This window comes from Aquarana catesbeiana, linkage group LG03 (assembly GCF_042186555.1).
Source record: "Aquarana catesbeiana isolate 2022-GZ linkage group LG03, ASM4218655v1, whole genome shotgun sequence".
NCBI classification, from domain to species: Eukaryota; Metazoa; Chordata; class Amphibia; order Anura; family Ranidae; genus Aquarana; species Aquarana catesbeiana.
In genome coordinates, this window is record NC_133326.1 from 318012086 (window position 1) to 318030547 (window position 18462).

Genomic DNA, 18462 nt, shown 5'->3' on the forward strand with positions numbered 1-18462 from the left:
ATAGAAAAAAAAAAAAAAAATATATATATATATATATATATATATATATACACATATACACACACATCTTCCGAAATTGGAATTTGGTACAGAATGAATTCAAATAGAAAAGATTAGAATAGAACAGAAAATAATATAAAAGAATAGCATAGAAAAACAATAGAACAGAATAGAAAAAAATATAAAATATTCTATTCTAATCTTTTCTATTCGAATTCATTCTGTACCAAATTCCAATTTCGGAAGATGGTTTTATTTATTTTTATATATATATAAAATATTTCTTTCTATTCTGTTCTCTTGTTTTTCTATTCTATTCTTTTCTATTAGAATTTGATTTCATTCTATTTCTATATAACTATTTTCTGAAATTCGAATTTTGTATAGAATGAATTTGAATTCAAATAGAAAAGATCAGAATATAATAGAAAATAATAGAAAAACAATAGAACAGAATAGAAAAATTTTTATATATATATATATATATATATATATATATATATATATATATATATATATATATATATATATATATATATATATATATATAAAACCATCTTCCAAAATTCGAATTTCGTATAAAATTAATTTGAATAGAAAAGATTAAAATAGAGTAGAAAGAATAGACTAGAAAAACAATAGAACAGAATAGAATAAGATATAATATATATATATTATATTTTATTCTGTTCTGTTCTATTGTTTTTCTAGTCTATTCTTTTCTATTCAAATTCAAATTCATTCTATACGAAATTCGAATTTCAGAAGCCATCTTCCGAAATTCGAATTTCGTATAGAATGAATTCAAATTCGAATAGAAATGTTTAGAATAGAATAAAAAAGAATAGCATAGAAAAAAATATATATATTATATTTTATTCTCTTCTGTTCTATTGTTTTTCTAGTCTATTCTATTTCTATTCTAATCTTTTCTATTCAAATTCGAATTCATTCTATACGAAATTCTAATTTTAGAAGCCATCTTCCGAAATTCGAATTTCGCATAGAATTAATTCAAATTCGAATAGAAAAGTTTAGAATAGAATAGAAAAGAATAGCATAGAAAAACAATGGAACAGAATAGAAAAAAAATATAATATATATATTTAACCATCTTCCAAAATTGGAATTTGGTACAGAATGAATTTGAATTCAAATAGAAAAGCTTAGAATACAATAAATTATATATTTTTTTCTATTCTGATCTATTGTTTTTCTATGCTATTCTTTTATACTTTCTATTCTATCCTAATCTTTTCTATTGGAATTCGATTTCATTCTATACGAATTTCAAATTTCGCAAAATGGTTATATATAGTTTACTTTTTCAAATTCAGTTATTGTTTTTTTCGAATTTGATAGTTTTTTTCGAATGTGGTAGAAATTTTTCGAATTTGACAGTTTTTTTCGAATGTGGTAGAATTTTTTCGAATTTGATAGTTTTTTCAAATGTAGTAAGAATTTTTTCGAATTTGACAGTTTTTTTCGAATGTGGTAGAATTTTTTCGAATTTGATAGTTTTTTCAAATGTAGTAAGAATTTTTTCGAATTTGATAGTTTTTTTCGAATGTGGTAGAAATTTTTCGAATTTGACAGTTTTTTTCGAATGTGGTAGAATTTTTTCGAATTTGATAGTTTTTTTCGAATGTGGTGGAATTTTTTCGAATTTGATAGTTTTTTCCGAATGTGGTAGAATTTTTTCGAATTTGACAGTTTTTTTCGAATGTGGTAGAATTTTTTCGAATTTGATATTTTTTTTCGAATGTGGTGGAATTTTTTCGAATTTGATATTTTTTTTCGAATGTGGTGGAATTTTTTCGAATTTGAGAGTTTTTTTCGAATGTGTTAGAATTTTTTCGAATTTGATAGTTTTTTTCGAATACGGTCGAATTTTTTCGAATGCGGTCGAATTTTTTCGAATGCGGTCGAATTTTTTCGAATTCGAATACGAAACGAAACGAATTCCGAAAACGAATGTAATGAATGCAACGAATTTAACTAAACGAATTAGGTTAAATAACGAATCGAAACGAAACTAAACTAAACGAATTTTTTCATCCTGCACATGTCTAGTTGTTAGTAGAGAATCTCGGTCCATGTTTTGTATCTCCTTTTTTAGTTTCAGTAAAGTCTCAATGTGGTAACCTTTATCCGCAAACTTATTTATCAACATATCAGCTTGGTTTTGATAGTCCTCGATATTCCGACAATTCCTCCTTAATCTCAACAGCTGTCCTTTCGGGATGTTTTCTTTCCACTTGGGGTGGTGACAGCTGGAGATGGGTATATCTGCCGGGTTACTAAGAAACAACCGAATAAGAGGTCCTCATTTTATTCTAGAAGAGGCAAGGAATACGATATCAGAGAATTAATTACTTGCAACACTACCCATGTGACTTACGTCATCGAATGTCCTTGCCGACTGCAATATGTGGGTAGGACCACGAGACCCCTATGTGTACGTATTAGAGAGCACATTAATAATATTAAGAAGGGGTTTCCTAAGCATAACCTCTCCAGATACTTTGACGAATACCACCACAGAGACCCATCCGGTTTGGTTTTTTATGGTATTGATACCATTAAGGATCACTGGAGGGGGGGTAGTAGGAAGAAATTGATATCCCAAAACGAAACCAGATGGATATACCGATTAGATAGCCTGGTTCCTAGAGGACTTAACGTGGATATTGATTTGAACTGCTTTTTATCCAATTTTTAACATTTTCCTTTTACGCAATACCACCATACGTTTTTTAATAATATATATCATGTTTTGGATACACATATAAGAAATATTGTTTGAAATGTGTGTGCCCCCCCCCCCCTTCTTTACCATCTGGCATGTATAGAGTTATACAGATATATATGGGACACATTATAGCAGATAAAACTCTCTTACACCATATGAAATGTGTGCGCCCCCCCTCCGCCTTTACCATCTGGCATATGTTGCGGGGGCACCAGCATGCTTCTACCTAGAGTTATACAGATATGTATGGGACACATTATTGCAGATACAACTATCTTATACCACATGAAACCTCCTTTTACATATTGTTTTTCACGTATAGTTTTTTCCGAGCATTAATACACCAATATTTATGGTGGTCCCCATTTTTTCACATACAGATTTTTTACCATATGTAACCTTCTTCTACATATTCTACATATTGTTTTCTACATATTGTTTTTTACGTTTATTTTTTTCCGAGCATTAATACACCAATGTTTATGTTGGTCCCCATTTTTTCACATACAGATTCTATACATCTTACTTTTATGGTTTGATATCAGACATCCCCATACCTCCTTTTTACAATATGGTCTGGATGTAGTTTCCCTCCCATTTCTGTGGATATGAGCATGGGGGTTTTTAGATATGATTATAGTGTTTTATTTGTACTACTGTATGTGGGTGCACAGATTAGGACACACATACACATACATTGTGGGTTGTTAGTCCCAGGGGTTTTTGTTTTTTGCTATTTGTTTTTTGTTTTCTGTTTTTATACTTACTAAAGATATGGATGATTTTAATTTTTTATATTTTCTTTTTCATTTTCACCATATATTTTTAAGTGTTTTTTAATTTTTTCCTCCCTCTGTGCATATATTTACATGTGAAAAAGTTTTTGCCCACATGTCTTAGCCCTTTGAGGCTTTTATTTTATTCCTTTGCTGTTCTAATATTATACGGAGGCGCCCTGTCATGACTTTTTACTATTCTCCATTAGGGGGTGTCAAGTGTCATTTTTGCTTTTGCTTTCCCCTTTTTGACAGTGTCCATCCACTAACTCCCCGCTGGGTGGGTGTGTACGTCACAACAGCTTCTTCCGATTGGATATCGCGGCGCCTCCTTGTAGTATAATAGGACGTATAGCGTACCAAGATGGCCGCGCCTCAGATGACGTCTTGATGACAAAACGCGTAAGTCGTGGTCACATGGTACGCACACGTTGCTTCAGCGTCTGACTCTGTGTCTAGCTTCCGGTTTTTGGTAGACAGGCTGTGGAACGCACGCCGCTACCATGCTACTATTGCGGTCATTGGCTTCTAGCCAGCCGGTGGAGCATTGTCAGCTTCCATTTTTAACTTATTTATTTAATAAATTAATTAATTTTTTCGGATTTACGCTATGAGGCTCTTCTTTTCTCTACATACATGGACACTTTCCAGTGGATACCATTAAAAGGATTATAGCGATTTAAGTGGGAAGGAGATCACGGACCCTGAGAGAGGGATATCGGTCATTCAGGATTCTGGCTACTGGATCTACACACATATGCCCATTACCCCTGCAGGGTTGGGCGTTCCGGTGAGTGAGGGCACAAGTGGGGGCCTAACAAAAGACAGATAACATCAGTTACTGAAGACCTGTCGGGGATCACTTGGATACACATACCATTTGTACACAGGGACTTTTTCACACTCATAGGACAATTTTTATTGGACAATTTTTATTGGTGCACATAAAATTATCAGACGTTTTTTTTGATTGTACACATTCACAAACTAATTCATCATATTTATACATTTTTTGATTGTTGCACATTTATTTATTATATATATTTTTTATCGATACTTTTTGATTTTTCCAGTCAACATCAGAGGATTTTTAGTTGCCATCCTCTGGTGTCACTTTGCACGTTAGTGGGATTTTTAAATGTGGATATAATTAATGTGTTATGTTTTAGTTTCACTCATACCAGTTTTTTTATTTTTATTTTTATTTTCACTTTTTATAAATGTTTTGGTGACTTGTACACCCAACATCCCATATGACACATACACTGTAAAAGGTTCCAGCACGTTTACAGGATCTTTCACTAATTTTGTTGTTGCACTCTGGTGCACACATTTCTATTTTGAGATTTCACTTTTTTATATATATTTTCTGTGAACAGCGCCATTCCCCTATTAGAACATTTTTACCACGTGGACTTCTTTATTTAAAATGTACATTTTCTTCCTTAAACTTCCCTCCTAAAATTGGGTGCGTGTTATACGCCTGTGCGTGTTATGCACCGATAAATACCGAACATTCAATTTGCACATATGGATATCCTTGATATGACATTTCAAGCCAAAACTCCTCCTTTCTTTTTGCAGTATAATATTTCATGTGACTGTGCATATGAGGAAAGCCACCATTTTTCCTTGCACATTAGTACTGGTAAACCGAGCACTGGCTTTGTATGACCGCCTGAAATGGCTACAGACTCTTCTGGCCAGCTTTAGCACATCTTGCAACCCTGGGTACATATTTAGGAAACGCTGCACCACCAAATTTAGGTCATGGCATGGCACATGTGTCAACTTTCCCTGTCTAAGGGTGGACAGGAGGTTTGAGCCATTATTGCACACCACCATTCCTGGCTCCAGCTGGAGTCGTGTGAACCACCTCTGGGCCTGTCCCTGCAGAGCTGCAAGAATCTCTGCTCCGGTGTGGTTCCTGTTCCCTAAACACACCAGCTGAAGCACTGCATGGCACCTTTTAGCCTGACTCTGGGAATAACCCTTTGAACGCTTAGGGGGTACCTGATGTTCATAGGACAATTCTGCAGAGGAGGGCATGGAGGTGGCGGAGGATGAGGAAGAGGGGGTAGAGCTCACAGGTCTGGCCTCATCACCACCAGCTGTATGGAGACATGGGGGCACAACAAGCTGCAGCACCAAGCCCTGTCCTGCATCCTTTCGAGTTGCAAGCAGCGTTACACATTGTGCTGTGAACTAAATGTATCGACCCTGTCCATGCTTGCTGGACCACGTGTCAGCAGTAAGGTGGATTTTATGGCTGACTGCCTTGCCCGATGATGCCAGAACATTCACTTCCAAGTGATGGTAGAGAGATGGAACGGCCTTACGTAATAAGTAGTAACAACTGGGAACCTGCTATTGTGGTACAGCACATTGTGCGAATTCACGGAAAGGGGCAGAATCCACCAGGCTGAAATGCAAAAGTTGGAGAGCCAACAGCTTTGACAAGCTTGCAGACGCTGGGCATGTGGGTGATAGGGACTGTATTTTTTTTCCGCTGCAGCAGATGGGGCAGAGACATTTGCCGGCTACAGTCTACAGCTGGTGGTGTGTTACTGGCAGATGTGCTGCTAGGACCTGGGACACCCTGTGCTATACCATCATCCCTGTCAGTGGAAGCTGCTGAGAGGTAATGACTCGGTATAGCAGAGGCAGACTGAAGTGGGTAAGGAGGAGGAGGGACAGATTTGTGGCCCTTTTGTGTGGCTTTTAGGTGCTCTTGCCAACGGGCTGAGTGGTTGGATGTTAAATGCCTTGTTAAGCATGTGGTATCCAAATGGTTGGTGTTTTTGCCACGTTTGATGTGCCTGAGACACAGTTTGCAGATAGCAACAGTGCGATCTGCTGCAGATGTGATGAAAAAGGCCCAGACAGCTGAGTGGGCCGGGAGATAACAGCTGCGGAATGTGATGGAATAGGGTGGCTGCTCTCTACTCTTTCTTGATGTCGGCCTCCTTTAGGGTTGTGCCTCCTCACCTTCAGTTTCCTCCTCTGGTCTATCTGGCACCAAGTCACATTAGTGACCTCATCATCATTATCATCATCTCCATCACCTCCATCTTCATCATTACCACTGAGACAACTTGGTAATACGCTGCGGCTTGGGGAACACGAATGCCAATTTGTCTACCAGTGTTCCTCCCTCTCTCTAGGCTCATGTTCCTGTCATCCTCAACCTCAGAACTAACACCGAATCCTCAATGGCTGATTTTGGGGTTATGGCAGTAATAGATGTGGGCAAGGAGGCATGTTTATCCACTCTGGCAACTGCAGGGGACTGCACACTTGTCTCTGCTTGCGAGACAGAGGATGAGGAGGATGAGGAAGGTTTAGTAAGCCGGTCGACCACCTCCTTTGCATGCTGTGGCTGGAAAGCACGGGCAAACTCACTGAACAGAGGAAATGATGCCCTGCCTGAGGACTGACCACGATGTCCACCTTTGCCTGTGGACACATTTGTTGCTGGCCCCCTTACAGTGCCAAGGGAACGTCTGCCTCTCCTTGTTGTCCTCCCAGACATTATTGGGAGGGAGGGGGCAGTGTTAATAAGCAAATGTAAAGAAGAAGTTGAAATCTGTATGTAGATGCACTTTAATCAATGTAAAGAGGTGTTTGGTGCACTTTATTTTGAGTACCCACCCTACACAGACACACTCCGCGGATACACTATAACATACTGCAATATAATGCGCCAAACATACAGTGACACACAGAACTATATGGAGTTAAACTGGCAGTAACGCACACAGAACTATATGGCATTAAACTGGCAGTAACACACACAAAACTATATGGCGTTAAACTGGCAGTAACACACACAAAAGTAAATGGTGATAAAATGGCAGTAACGCACAACACTATATGGCGTTAAACTGTCAGTAACGCACACAGAACTATATGGCGTTAAACTGGCAGTAACGCACACAAAAAGATATGGTGTTAAACTGGCAGTAACGCACACAAAACTATATGGCGTTAAACTGGGAGTAATGCACACAATACTATATGGCGTTAAACTAGCAGTAACGCACACAGAAGTAAACAGTGTTAAACTAGCAGTAACGCACAAAACTATATGGCATTAAAGTGGCAGTAACGCACACAGAACTATATGGCGTTAAACTGGCAGTAACACACACAGAAGTGAATGCCATCAAACTGGCAGTAACGCACAAAACGATATGGCGTTAAACTGGCAGTGACACACACAGAACTATATGGCGTTAAACTGGCAGTAACGCACACAGAAGTAAATGGCGTTAAACTGGCAGTTACCCAATCAAATAGACGGCGTTTAACCATCACTACACTGATGCTATCTGAACTGTGCCTACACTAGCTATAAACTAATATAAAGATTACTGACACAGTCTCACTACACTACACTGAAACTGAGCTGTCCCTACTCTAGCTGAACACTATGCAAAGCTGAATGATGGTTCTCCTCACTACACTCACACTATCTCTAGACTGACACTAAACTAATATTCTACACTGACAAGTGAAGCAAAATAGCACAGTATAGCACACTAACTAACTAATAGCACTGAACAGAGCCCTGTTCTATCTCTCATGCCAAAATCACACTGAAAATGGCTGCAATTGAAAGAATACTTTTATACTGTGGGGCCAGAATGAGCCATGATTGGATAAAGTCATGATGACAGTGTCCAGTCATGACTCTGACAGTGCTATGTGACCTGATTGGCTGAAGTTTTCACTGTTTCAGCCAATCAGGGCTTGCAATGCACTGTTCAGCGCCGCAATGCATTGTGTCAGTTCGGGGGGGCGAACAAACGGTCGAACGACCTGTTTGTTCGGCTGTTCATCGAATGTCCAAACAGAAAAAGTTCAGCCCGAACTTATGCTCAGGCCAAACCATTCGCCCATCCCTATTTGCCATCTCTTTCTGTCTCAGTGGGACTAATGCCCTGTATACATGATAGGATTTTCCGACAACAAAATCCATGTTTTTTTTCTGACAGATGTTGGCTCAAACTTGTCTTCCATACACACGGTCACACAAATCTTGCCAGAAATTCTGATCGTCAAGAACGCGATGACGTACAACATGTATGACGAGCCGAGAAAAATGAAGTTCAATAGCCAGTGCGGCTCTTCTCCTTGATTCCGAGCATGTGTGGAACTTTGTGCATCGGAATTGTGTACACACGATCGGAATTTCCGACAACGGATTTTGTTGTCGGAAAATTTGAGAACCAGCTCTCAAATTTTGTGTGACGGAAATTCCGATGGAAAATGACCGATGGAGCCTACACATGGTCGGAATTTCCGTCAACAAGCTCCCATAGAACATTTTTCGTCTGAAAATCCTATCGTGTGTACGGGGCATTAGACAACAATAAAAATTGTAGAAATAGATAGGTAGTGCTAATACCCCCTCATGATTTGGGGATGGCATTGTGGTGTAGTACCTAAACACTTGGCTGGCAGCTCCTTCAAGTCAGAGAGGTTCCAAGGCCACTTTGGTCTGAGACTGAAGAAAGAAATTGTATGAATGAAGTTCCAAACCGTGTCCAGGTCCACTGATAACACATTTTTTTCCATAAAGGGTCAAACAAAATTATGTAAATGACAAACTCTTTTCAGGGTCTTAGCATTACTTCCTTTATCAGAGCTTAAATTGCAATAAAATGCACATCAACATAACACAAATATAAATATATATTAGATTTGTGTACATTTTGCATCAACCACATACTCTGATGAAACAGGCGAAGTTTGGACCCTGAAAGGCATTGGCTGTTTACATTATTTTTATCTAAACTTTTGTGCAAATACATTTGATTTCTGTGGACTCAGCACAACGGCATGGTGCTTTGTTTATACACCAAAAAAGTTGATAAGGGTTTCAAGTCTTTCCCTACTCTATCGAAACTGAATGAACCCCAAGTGTGTTCATTTGTTCTTATCAGAGAAGTCAGAGAATTCTATTCTTTTACCCCAAAGATTCCATATGACCACCTCTGTTGAGGTGCTGTACACATCTATTAAGAATTTGGATTCCTTTATTCCATCATTGAAGATTGTTTAGAGCTGCTGTTGACAATGGTTGTCAGGCAAATAGGCATGATCTAACTGCCCTCTGGCACTTGAGAAGCCTAAAACTTTCCTACACATGCATAAATGGTCCTAAGGAAACAATTTGTGTTTACCAACTAGTAATTTAAGGACAGAACTGTTACTTTTATCGGGGTAGTTGCAATGTGAAACAGCTGATTTTTTCTATAATGGGATTTTTTTTGCAATTATTAAAATGTCCTGTGAGTGCATTTTAACTTCTATTTAATCTTGGTTTATGTTGGTTCTTATATTATTTATATTAGAGTTTGCACCACACACATTCAATAAATTTGGCTAAAAAGGGGAGAACAATATTGACAGGAGTCAGTATAGCTTATAACCGTTTAGTAGACATTTGTGTTTTAGCTATGGAGCAGGGTGGGAGAGGTATAATGAAATTGACTGCTGAAAATTTTAAAACACAAGAACTATTCCTTTCATATCTAATGGTTCCATTTTTTTTCAGCAGGATAACATTGAAATTTTAGAATGGAAATCACACAATGGACAAGGACATGACAATCCAGCCTATACAGCAGATAATTTAAGTCTATCACAAATTAAATGAATACAAATAATAAATTACATTTATTTTAAAGGCGGTTGTAACAATTATGTCTTCATTTCACTGTAATATTTATTAGGTTGCCATATTATTTGTCAACACTATCTATTCTTCAGCATGTCAGCTGAGGTGGGGAGGGTGAGTATATAAAAACCATGTCCTTCCTGAAATTATAGGCAACTTTTTTGTATTTAAAAAAAAATGGAATTGCCCATGCAAAATGTCCTAATGGCCAAGAGGATCAGACAAAGAAAAGGAACAGAAATACTGGTGTGTCCAGACGCTCCATATCTAAATATGTAGACAGCAGTTATGGAAAATAGAATCAAGGTATAGTTGAATTTTCTTCTGTGGAATAAAAGGACAGAATATCAAAAACTGGATGTAGAAGCGTTTTCTAGATAGATCTTCATCTTGAAGTTATTGTCAAAAGTGTCAAGTACCAGTAGGTAAAAAACAGCCAGAAGACAACAGGTGCTTTCTCCAGCATTTGAGCGAACCAAGTGGAATCAAGCTATACTTAATTGACTTTATAGGAAATAATATGATTTGTATACATTCACACTGCAATGAATACTAACTACATTGCTGTTGTATTGATTTTACGTGGAGTGTTGAGTAATAGCCCATATATTATAGATATCCCCCCCCCGACCCAAGTCCTCTTTTTATAAGACATGAGGTATGGTAAGGTATGAGAACTGATATGGATCAGTCCATAATATCTGTAAAAAATTAGAAATTTTGCGGAACCAGAGTGTTTCAGATGGAGGTATCTCTAGTACGTTTTGACAATGCTGCAGCATAAAAGGTCTTTTAGGGTGAAATTATGCTGATTGATGTTGTCATCATGGTAGAGGAGGAATAGGGTGAGATTAGAAATGAACATAACGTTTTGTACAAATATGATTTGATCAAAAAATATTACCACTTCCAAAATACTGTAACAATGAAACTGAAGCAAATACAATAACCTTTAATTCCCTATGATGATGTTGACTATTTGTAATTTCTGGCAAATGTAGACAGCTGAAATAAGCCTTCTTTTCATAATATCTATTGCCAATTGTTATTTGTGGGAGATCTGTAATAGTATGGGCAGCTTTCTATTAAGATTACTAATGTCCAATTGTTGTATAATGACCAAGACATAAGAGATCATTTTACAGGGCCACTGTCCCTTCTTGATATCGCCGTACTCCTGGATAATAATGCCGCCATATATACATAACCTGTAACTACCCCTTGTCCTAAAATGTAAAAGTGAGTCCTTGCCATGTAACCTCCCACCAGACATTTAACCCTTACACTAAACTCTTAATGTGGAGGCTAACCTAACGTAACTCCTAAACTAATCGCCAACACCAATTGGACCCTATTCTGTTTCATACTGACCTTGCTCTGTTTCAGGGGGCTCTGCAAGTGTAGTGTACAGTACAACCTGCACTAAAAGCATGCAACAAGAGGATAACCTTAACTATTCTAAAAGCAAATGGTAGCCATATTCTTTGTTAGATCCATGATATTATTATTATGTTTTACTGTTCCTTTATTTTATCTTCTCGCTAAACATTTAACTTTTCCTGTTTTTAAAACTCTTCACTTGCTTTGTCACCTGTAAATGCTGTGGTTGCTTCTCATGTTTTGTACACAAATAATACCCTAAGGGGGAGATTTACTAAAACTGGTGCTCTCAAAATCTAGTGCAGCTGTGCATAGTAACTAATCAGCTTCCAGGTTTAAGCCCACGTTCACACTGGGCCGATTTGGCATGTGATTTGATATGTCAAATCGTTGGCTATTACTGGCAATGGCACCGTCCGAATCGGTGCGACACCAACTTTTGAGTCGCTGCACCAATTCCCAAAAGTAGTTCCTGTAATACTTTTGTCGATTTCGAGGGTGATTTGAATAGACATCTGTGCATGAACCCGCACAGATGTCTGTCAAATCACCCCTGAAGTCGGACTGCATTGCCGGTTTGAAATCTTGTGAGTTCAGCTGAACTCGCAAGATTTAAAAATTTCAGTGTGAACCTGAGCTTATTGTCTAATCTTAATTGAACAAGCTGATGTTAGAAGCTGATTGGTTTTTATGCACAGCTGCATCAGATTCTGTGTGCACTAGTTTTAGTAAGTCTCTCCCTAAGTAGAAAGACTGCTGGAAGTACAGTATCTCACAAAAGTGATTACACCCCTCACATTTTTGTAAATATTTTATTATATCTTTTCATGTGACAACACTGAAGAAATTACACTTTGTTACAATGTAAAGTAGTAAGCGTACAGCTTGTATAACAGTGTACATTTGCTGTCCCCTCAAAATAACTCAACACACAACCATTAATTTCTAAACCGCTGGCAACAAAAGTGAGTACACCCCTAAGTGAAAATGTCCAAATTGGGCCAAAAGTGTCAATATTTTGTCTGGCCACCATTATTTTCCAGCACTGCCTTAACCCTCTTGGGCATGGAGTTCACCAGAGCTTCACAGGTTGCCACTGGAGTCCTCTTCCACTCCTTCATGATGACATCATGGAGCTGGTGGATGTTAGAGACCTTGTGCTCTTATACCTTCCATTTGAGAATCCCCCACAGATGCTCAATACGGTTTAGGTCTGCTTGGCCAGTCCATCACCTTTACCCTCAGCTTCTTTAGCAAGTCAGTGGCCATCTCGGAGGTGTGTTTGGGGTCGTTATCATGTTGGAATACTGCATTGCGGCCCAGTCTCCAAAGGGAGGGGATCATGCTCTGCTTCATCATGTCACTGTACATGTTGGCATTCATGGTTCCCTCAATGAACTATAGCTCCCTAGTGCCAGCAGCACTCATGCAGCCCCAGACCATGACACTCCCACCACCATGCTTGACTGTAGGCAAGACACACTTGTCTTTGTACTCCTCAACTGGTTGCCACCACACACGCTTGACACCATCTGAACCAAATAAGTTTATCTTGGTCTCATCAGACCACTGGACATGGTTCCAGTAATCCATGTCCTTAGTCTGCTTGTCTTCAGCAAACTGTTTGCGGGCTTTCTCGTGCATCATCTTAAGAAGAGGCTTCCTTCTGGGACGACAGCCATGCAGACCAATTTGATGCAGTGTGCGGGATATGGTCTGAGCACTGATAGGCTGACCCCCCACCCCTTCAACCTCTGCAGCAATGCTGGCAGCACTCATACGTCTATTTCCCAAAGACAACCTCTGGATATGATGCTGAGCACGTGCACTTAACTTCTTTGGTCGACCATGGCGAGGCCTGTTCTGAGTGGAACCTGTCCTGTTAAACCGCTGTATGGTCTTGGCTACCGTGCTGCAGCTCAGCTTCAGTGTCTTGGCAATCTTCTTATAGTTTAGGCCATCTTTATGTAGAGCAACAATTCTTTTTCAGAGAGTTCTTTGCCATGAGGTGCCATGTTGAACTTCCAGTGACCAGTATGTGAGAGTGAGAGCGATAACACCAAATTTACCACGCCTGCTCCCCATTCACACCTGAGACCTTATAACACTAGGGGAGGGAAAATGACTAATTTGGCCCAATTTAGACATTTTCACTTAGGACTGTACTCACTTTTGTTGCCAGCGGATTAGACATTAATGGCTGTGTGTTGAGTTATTTTGAGGGACTGCAAAATGTACACTGTTATACAAGTTGTACACTCACTACTTTACATTGTAGCAAAGTGTAATTTCTCCAGTGTTGTCACATGAAAAGATATAATAAAATATTTACAAAAATGTGGGAGGTGTACTCACTTTTGTGAGATACTGTATGTCAACATGGCTGAGAGTCTTTTCAGCTCACAGCAGTCTCAAGAGAGTACTGCAGGACACTTATAAAAGCCTGTGGTCAGGTATATAGCTAAACAGACCCTATGAGCTAATTTTCTAAATTTTAAAAGTAAGAGATAATGCCACAATTATCCAGCAATCTAATACTGTTGCATACTGTATGTCTTTGAATGTGGCATGGTAAAAACAAGACATCTGTAGAGAAGTAAACAAGGAGATATTATTAATACCATTTTGTTCAACCTCATCTTTGTAATCCTTCACTAAAGACAGTCATGAGATTTAGGATTTTTTCACAAACATTTGTATTTATAGAACCAATTCAGAGCTCCTGCTTATCCCAATTTCAAATCCACTGTTAGATGTGCATCAAACATCCAGGTATTTACAAAAGCAGAGATGGACAGACTTCACAGGTGGGGAAAGATTGTACAGAATTCTTTTGAAATAAGCTGATTGCGATTATAAAGTTCTCTATTATTTATTATCAATTAAAGAGTTATATAACAGCTATAAACTCCCAACTATAGTAGCAGATATAAAAAGCCATTGTCTTAGATCAGGGGTTGTCAACTTATGGGCTAAAGTGGGCCTAAAATGCAGCCACTGACATCACCAAAGGGTCACACATAATGTTTAGTATACAGTATCTCACAAAAGTGAGTACACCCCTCACATTTTTGGAAATATTTTATTATATCTTTTCTTGTGACAACATACTGAAGAAATTACACTTTGCTACAATGTGAAGTAGTGAGTGTACAGCTTGTATAACAGTGTACATTTGCTGTCCCCTCAAAATAACTCAACACACAGCCATTAATGTCCATTAATTGGGCCCAATTAGCCATTTTTCCTCCGCCGGTGTCATGTAACTCATTAGTGTTACAAGGTCTCAGCTATGATTGGGGGAGCAGGTGCGTTAAATTTGGTGTTATCGCTCTCACTCTCTCGTATTGTTTACTGAAAGTTCAACATGGCACCTCATGGCAAAGAACTCTGAGAATCTGAAAAAAAGAATTGTTGCTCTACGTAAAGATGGCCTAGGCTATACGAAGATTGCCAAGACCCTGAAACTGAGCTGAAGCATGGTGGCCAAGACCATACAGCGGTTTAACAGGACAGGTTCCACTCAGAACAGGCCTCACCATGGTCAACCAAAGAAGTTGAGTGCACGTGCTCAGCGTCATATCCAGAGGTTGTCTTTGGGAAATAGATGTATGAGTGCTGCCAGCATTGCATAGGGCAACCCTTTATAGGGCTCCCAGGCACAATCTACTCTGAACAGCAGTATATATACTATACGGCCTGCCCTATATACTCTGCAGTAAATTGGGCCTTAGGTGTTGGTGGTACCACAACAATGTAACCCCTCACAGATACTCTTGTTGGGCGCAGGAAAGGGCCCTGCTGTGAAATATTAGATCAAAAATTGTAATTACATGCCCCTGTTAAACAGGGGCAGAAAAATTGGGCCTTTGGTGGTGGTGGTGATACCAGAACACTGTAAGCACTCACAGTTACTCTTGGTGGGCACAGGAATGGGCCCTGCTATGAAATATTATATCAAGAATTGTAATTACATGCCCCTGTTACAGAGGGGCAGAAAAATTGGGCTTTGGGTGGTGGTGGTGACAAAACACTGTAACCCCTTACAGATACCCTTGTTGGGTGCAGGAGCGGGCCCTGCTGTGAAATATTAGATCAAGAATTGTAATTACATGCCCCTGTTAAACAGGGGCAGAAAAATTGGGCCTTGGGTGGTGGTGGTGGTGATGCCCTAAACTAAAAATATAGTTGGAAGCTAGCATCAGCAAGATTTAGGAGGAATAGGATAGTCAGCATCGGCAGTCTTCAAGGGATCCCACATCCATAGCAAATTCAATCAGTTACATCAGCATCAGGTGCTTGATAGCTGCTGATCCAAGACTGATTCATTTTTATGTGAGCCTATCAACGATGTCTGTGGACAGGCACACTCTTTGATCCATTTCAAACCCTCCAGCTGCACTGAATGTGCGTTCAGAAAGCACGATGGATGCAGGACAGGCCAGTAGCTTAATTGTATATTGAGCAAGCTCTGGTCAGCGGTCCATCCTCAAGACCCAGTAACCCAGTGGATGCTCTGTTGGAAAGGTCTCCAAGGCTGCTCTTGCCCCTAGATATTCCTGCACCATGTAATGCAGACACTGGTGATGGTTGCTTGAGCCAATCAGACTTTGGCGCTGAGGACTGAAAAATTGTTTAAAGGCATCAGTCAGCCAGCTACCTTCTCCACCGATCTTCCTCTGACTGAACGAAGCCTCAGCAACACATTGTCCAGCACCAGGAAATTGTAACCTTCCAGGGTCTGGAAATGCGTTGCACAAAACTTTCTTCAAGGCCTCCTGAAGATGTTTCATCATCTGCTCCCTCTGTGAAGGCAGGATGAGTTCTGCAATCTTACCCTTGTAACGTGGATCAAGAAGGGTTGCCAGTCAGTAATTATCCCTCTCCTTGATACCACAAATCCTAGGGTCCTTTCGCAAGCTTTGCAGAATCAGGGAGGCCATGCAGCGTAAGTTTGCAGAGGCATTCGATTCTGAGTCCTCTGGGTCACTAAGGATCACATGATCTGTAACTACCTCCTCCCAGCCACGTACAACTCCTTGGGTTTCTAGGGACTGAAAATCATCCCTTGAAGACATCCATGCTGACACAATCCTCCTCCTCTTCTTCCTGTGTGTTTGGCGGGCCCGCAGGAATTCTATCTGGCTAAAGAGGGCCTTGAGAGGTAAGGAAGTCCTCCTCTTCCTCCCGCTGTTCTACCCCAAGTGCCCTGTCCATGATTCCACGAAGCGTGTGCTCCAACAGAAAGACTAGAGGGACAGTGTCACTGATGCATACATTGTTGCTGCTCACCATCCTTGTGGCCTCCTCAGATGGTGACAGGACAGTGCATGCATCCTTGATCAGTAGCCACTGGCATGGGGAAAAGAAGCCAAGCTCACCTGACTCTGTCCTGGTACCATACTCGCACAGGTACTCATTGATGGCCCTCTGCTGTGTGTGCAGCCAGCTGTTGCAGTATTGTCAACGTTGAGTTCCACCTGGTGGGAATGTCACAAATGAGGCGGTTGGTGGGCAGGTTGCATTCCCTTTGAATGTCAGCCAGCTGGCACTTGCATTGTATGACCGGCGGAAATGACCACAGACTTTTCTGGCCTGCCTCAGGAGATCCTGTAAGCCTGGGTACCTGCTCAAGAACCGCTGTACCACCAAATTCAGGACGTGTGCCAAACATGGAACATGGGACAAGTGTCTCTGTCGGAGGGCAGAGAGAAGGTTGGTGCCATTGTCGCATACAGCCATTCCTGGCTGAAGCTGGCATGGCGTCAACCACCTCTGAGCCTGCCCCTGCAGAGCTGACAGAATCTCTGCCCCAGTGTGGCTCCTGTCGTCTAGGCAGACCAACTGAAGCACCGCATGACATCTTTTAGCCTGACTGCTTGCATAGCCCCTTGAACGCTTACTGAGCACCGCTGGTTCAGAGGACAAATCTGCAGAAGAGGCCATAGAGGAAGAAGAAGAGGAGGGGGTGGAGGTGAAAGCTGTGGCAGAATCACCACTAGCATTTTGGAGGCATGGTGGCAGATCAAGCTCCAACAACACTGAACCCTGTCCTGCATCCTTCCCAGCTGCCAGCAGAGTTACCCAGTGTGCCGTGAAGGAAAGGTAACATCCCTGCCCATGCCTCCTGGACCATGAGTTAGTGGTAATATGCACCTTACTGCTGACTGCCCTGTCCAATGAGTCCAAAACATTGCTTTCCACATGCCAGTAGAGAGCCGGAATGGCCTTCCGTGACAAGAAATGGCGTTTTGGAACCTGCCACTGAGGTACAGCACATTCCACAAATTCACGAAAGGGGGCAGAGTCTACCAGCTGAAAAGGCAGCAGTTGCAGTGCTAGCAATTTGGCCACGCTAGCATTTAGACGCTGAGAATGTGGATGGCTGGGACTGAATTTCTTTTTACGGTTCAGCAACTGTGGTAGGGAAATTTGTCTGCTAAAATCAGATGGTGGTGTACTGCTAGCAGATTGGCTGCAAGTACTTGGGACACTTATTTCTATACCTTCATTCCTCTCAGTGCAGGTTTTTGAGAGGTCTGGAGGTATAGTAGGGTTGGAGATCCTAGATGAGGAGCAAGGAGTAGTCTGCCTTTTTCTTTGATGTGAGTCTTTCAAGTGCTGTTGCCAACGGACTGCATGGTAGGTCGTCATATGTTTGGTCAAGCATGTGGTGCCCAAGGGGCTGCTGTTCTGGCCATGCTTGATCCGCTTCAGACATAGGTTGCAAACAGCAACGGTGCGATCTCCTGCACACGTGTCGAAAAAGGCCCACACCAAGGAACTTTTGGAAGTCAGCGGGGAATCAGCAGCACCCTGCACCTGCGGAGCTCTGCGGTCTGATGCAATAGGGTGGCTGCCCTTAAGCT

General features: G+C 40.5%; 1 protein-coding gene across 2 annotated transcripts in view; it reads left to right on the forward strand.

The window, feature by feature from the left end:
* The window catches only part of LOC141132216 (sodium-coupled monocarboxylate transporter 1-like), a 114131-nt gene extending 103909 nt beyond the window's left edge, over window positions 1-10222 (forward strand). The window contains exon 15 of one of the 2 annotated variants that reach the window (XM_073620378.1): window positions 10091-10222. In XM_073620378.1, the coding sequence (XP_073476479.1) occupies window positions 10091-10192 (102 nt within the window). In that variant the 3' untranslated portion in view covers window positions 10193-10222. The remainder of the gene's footprint in view (window positions 1-10090) is intronic. The other variant, XM_073620379.1, reaches the window with a different exon arrangement.
* Window positions 10223-18462: the final 8240 nt, after the last annotated feature.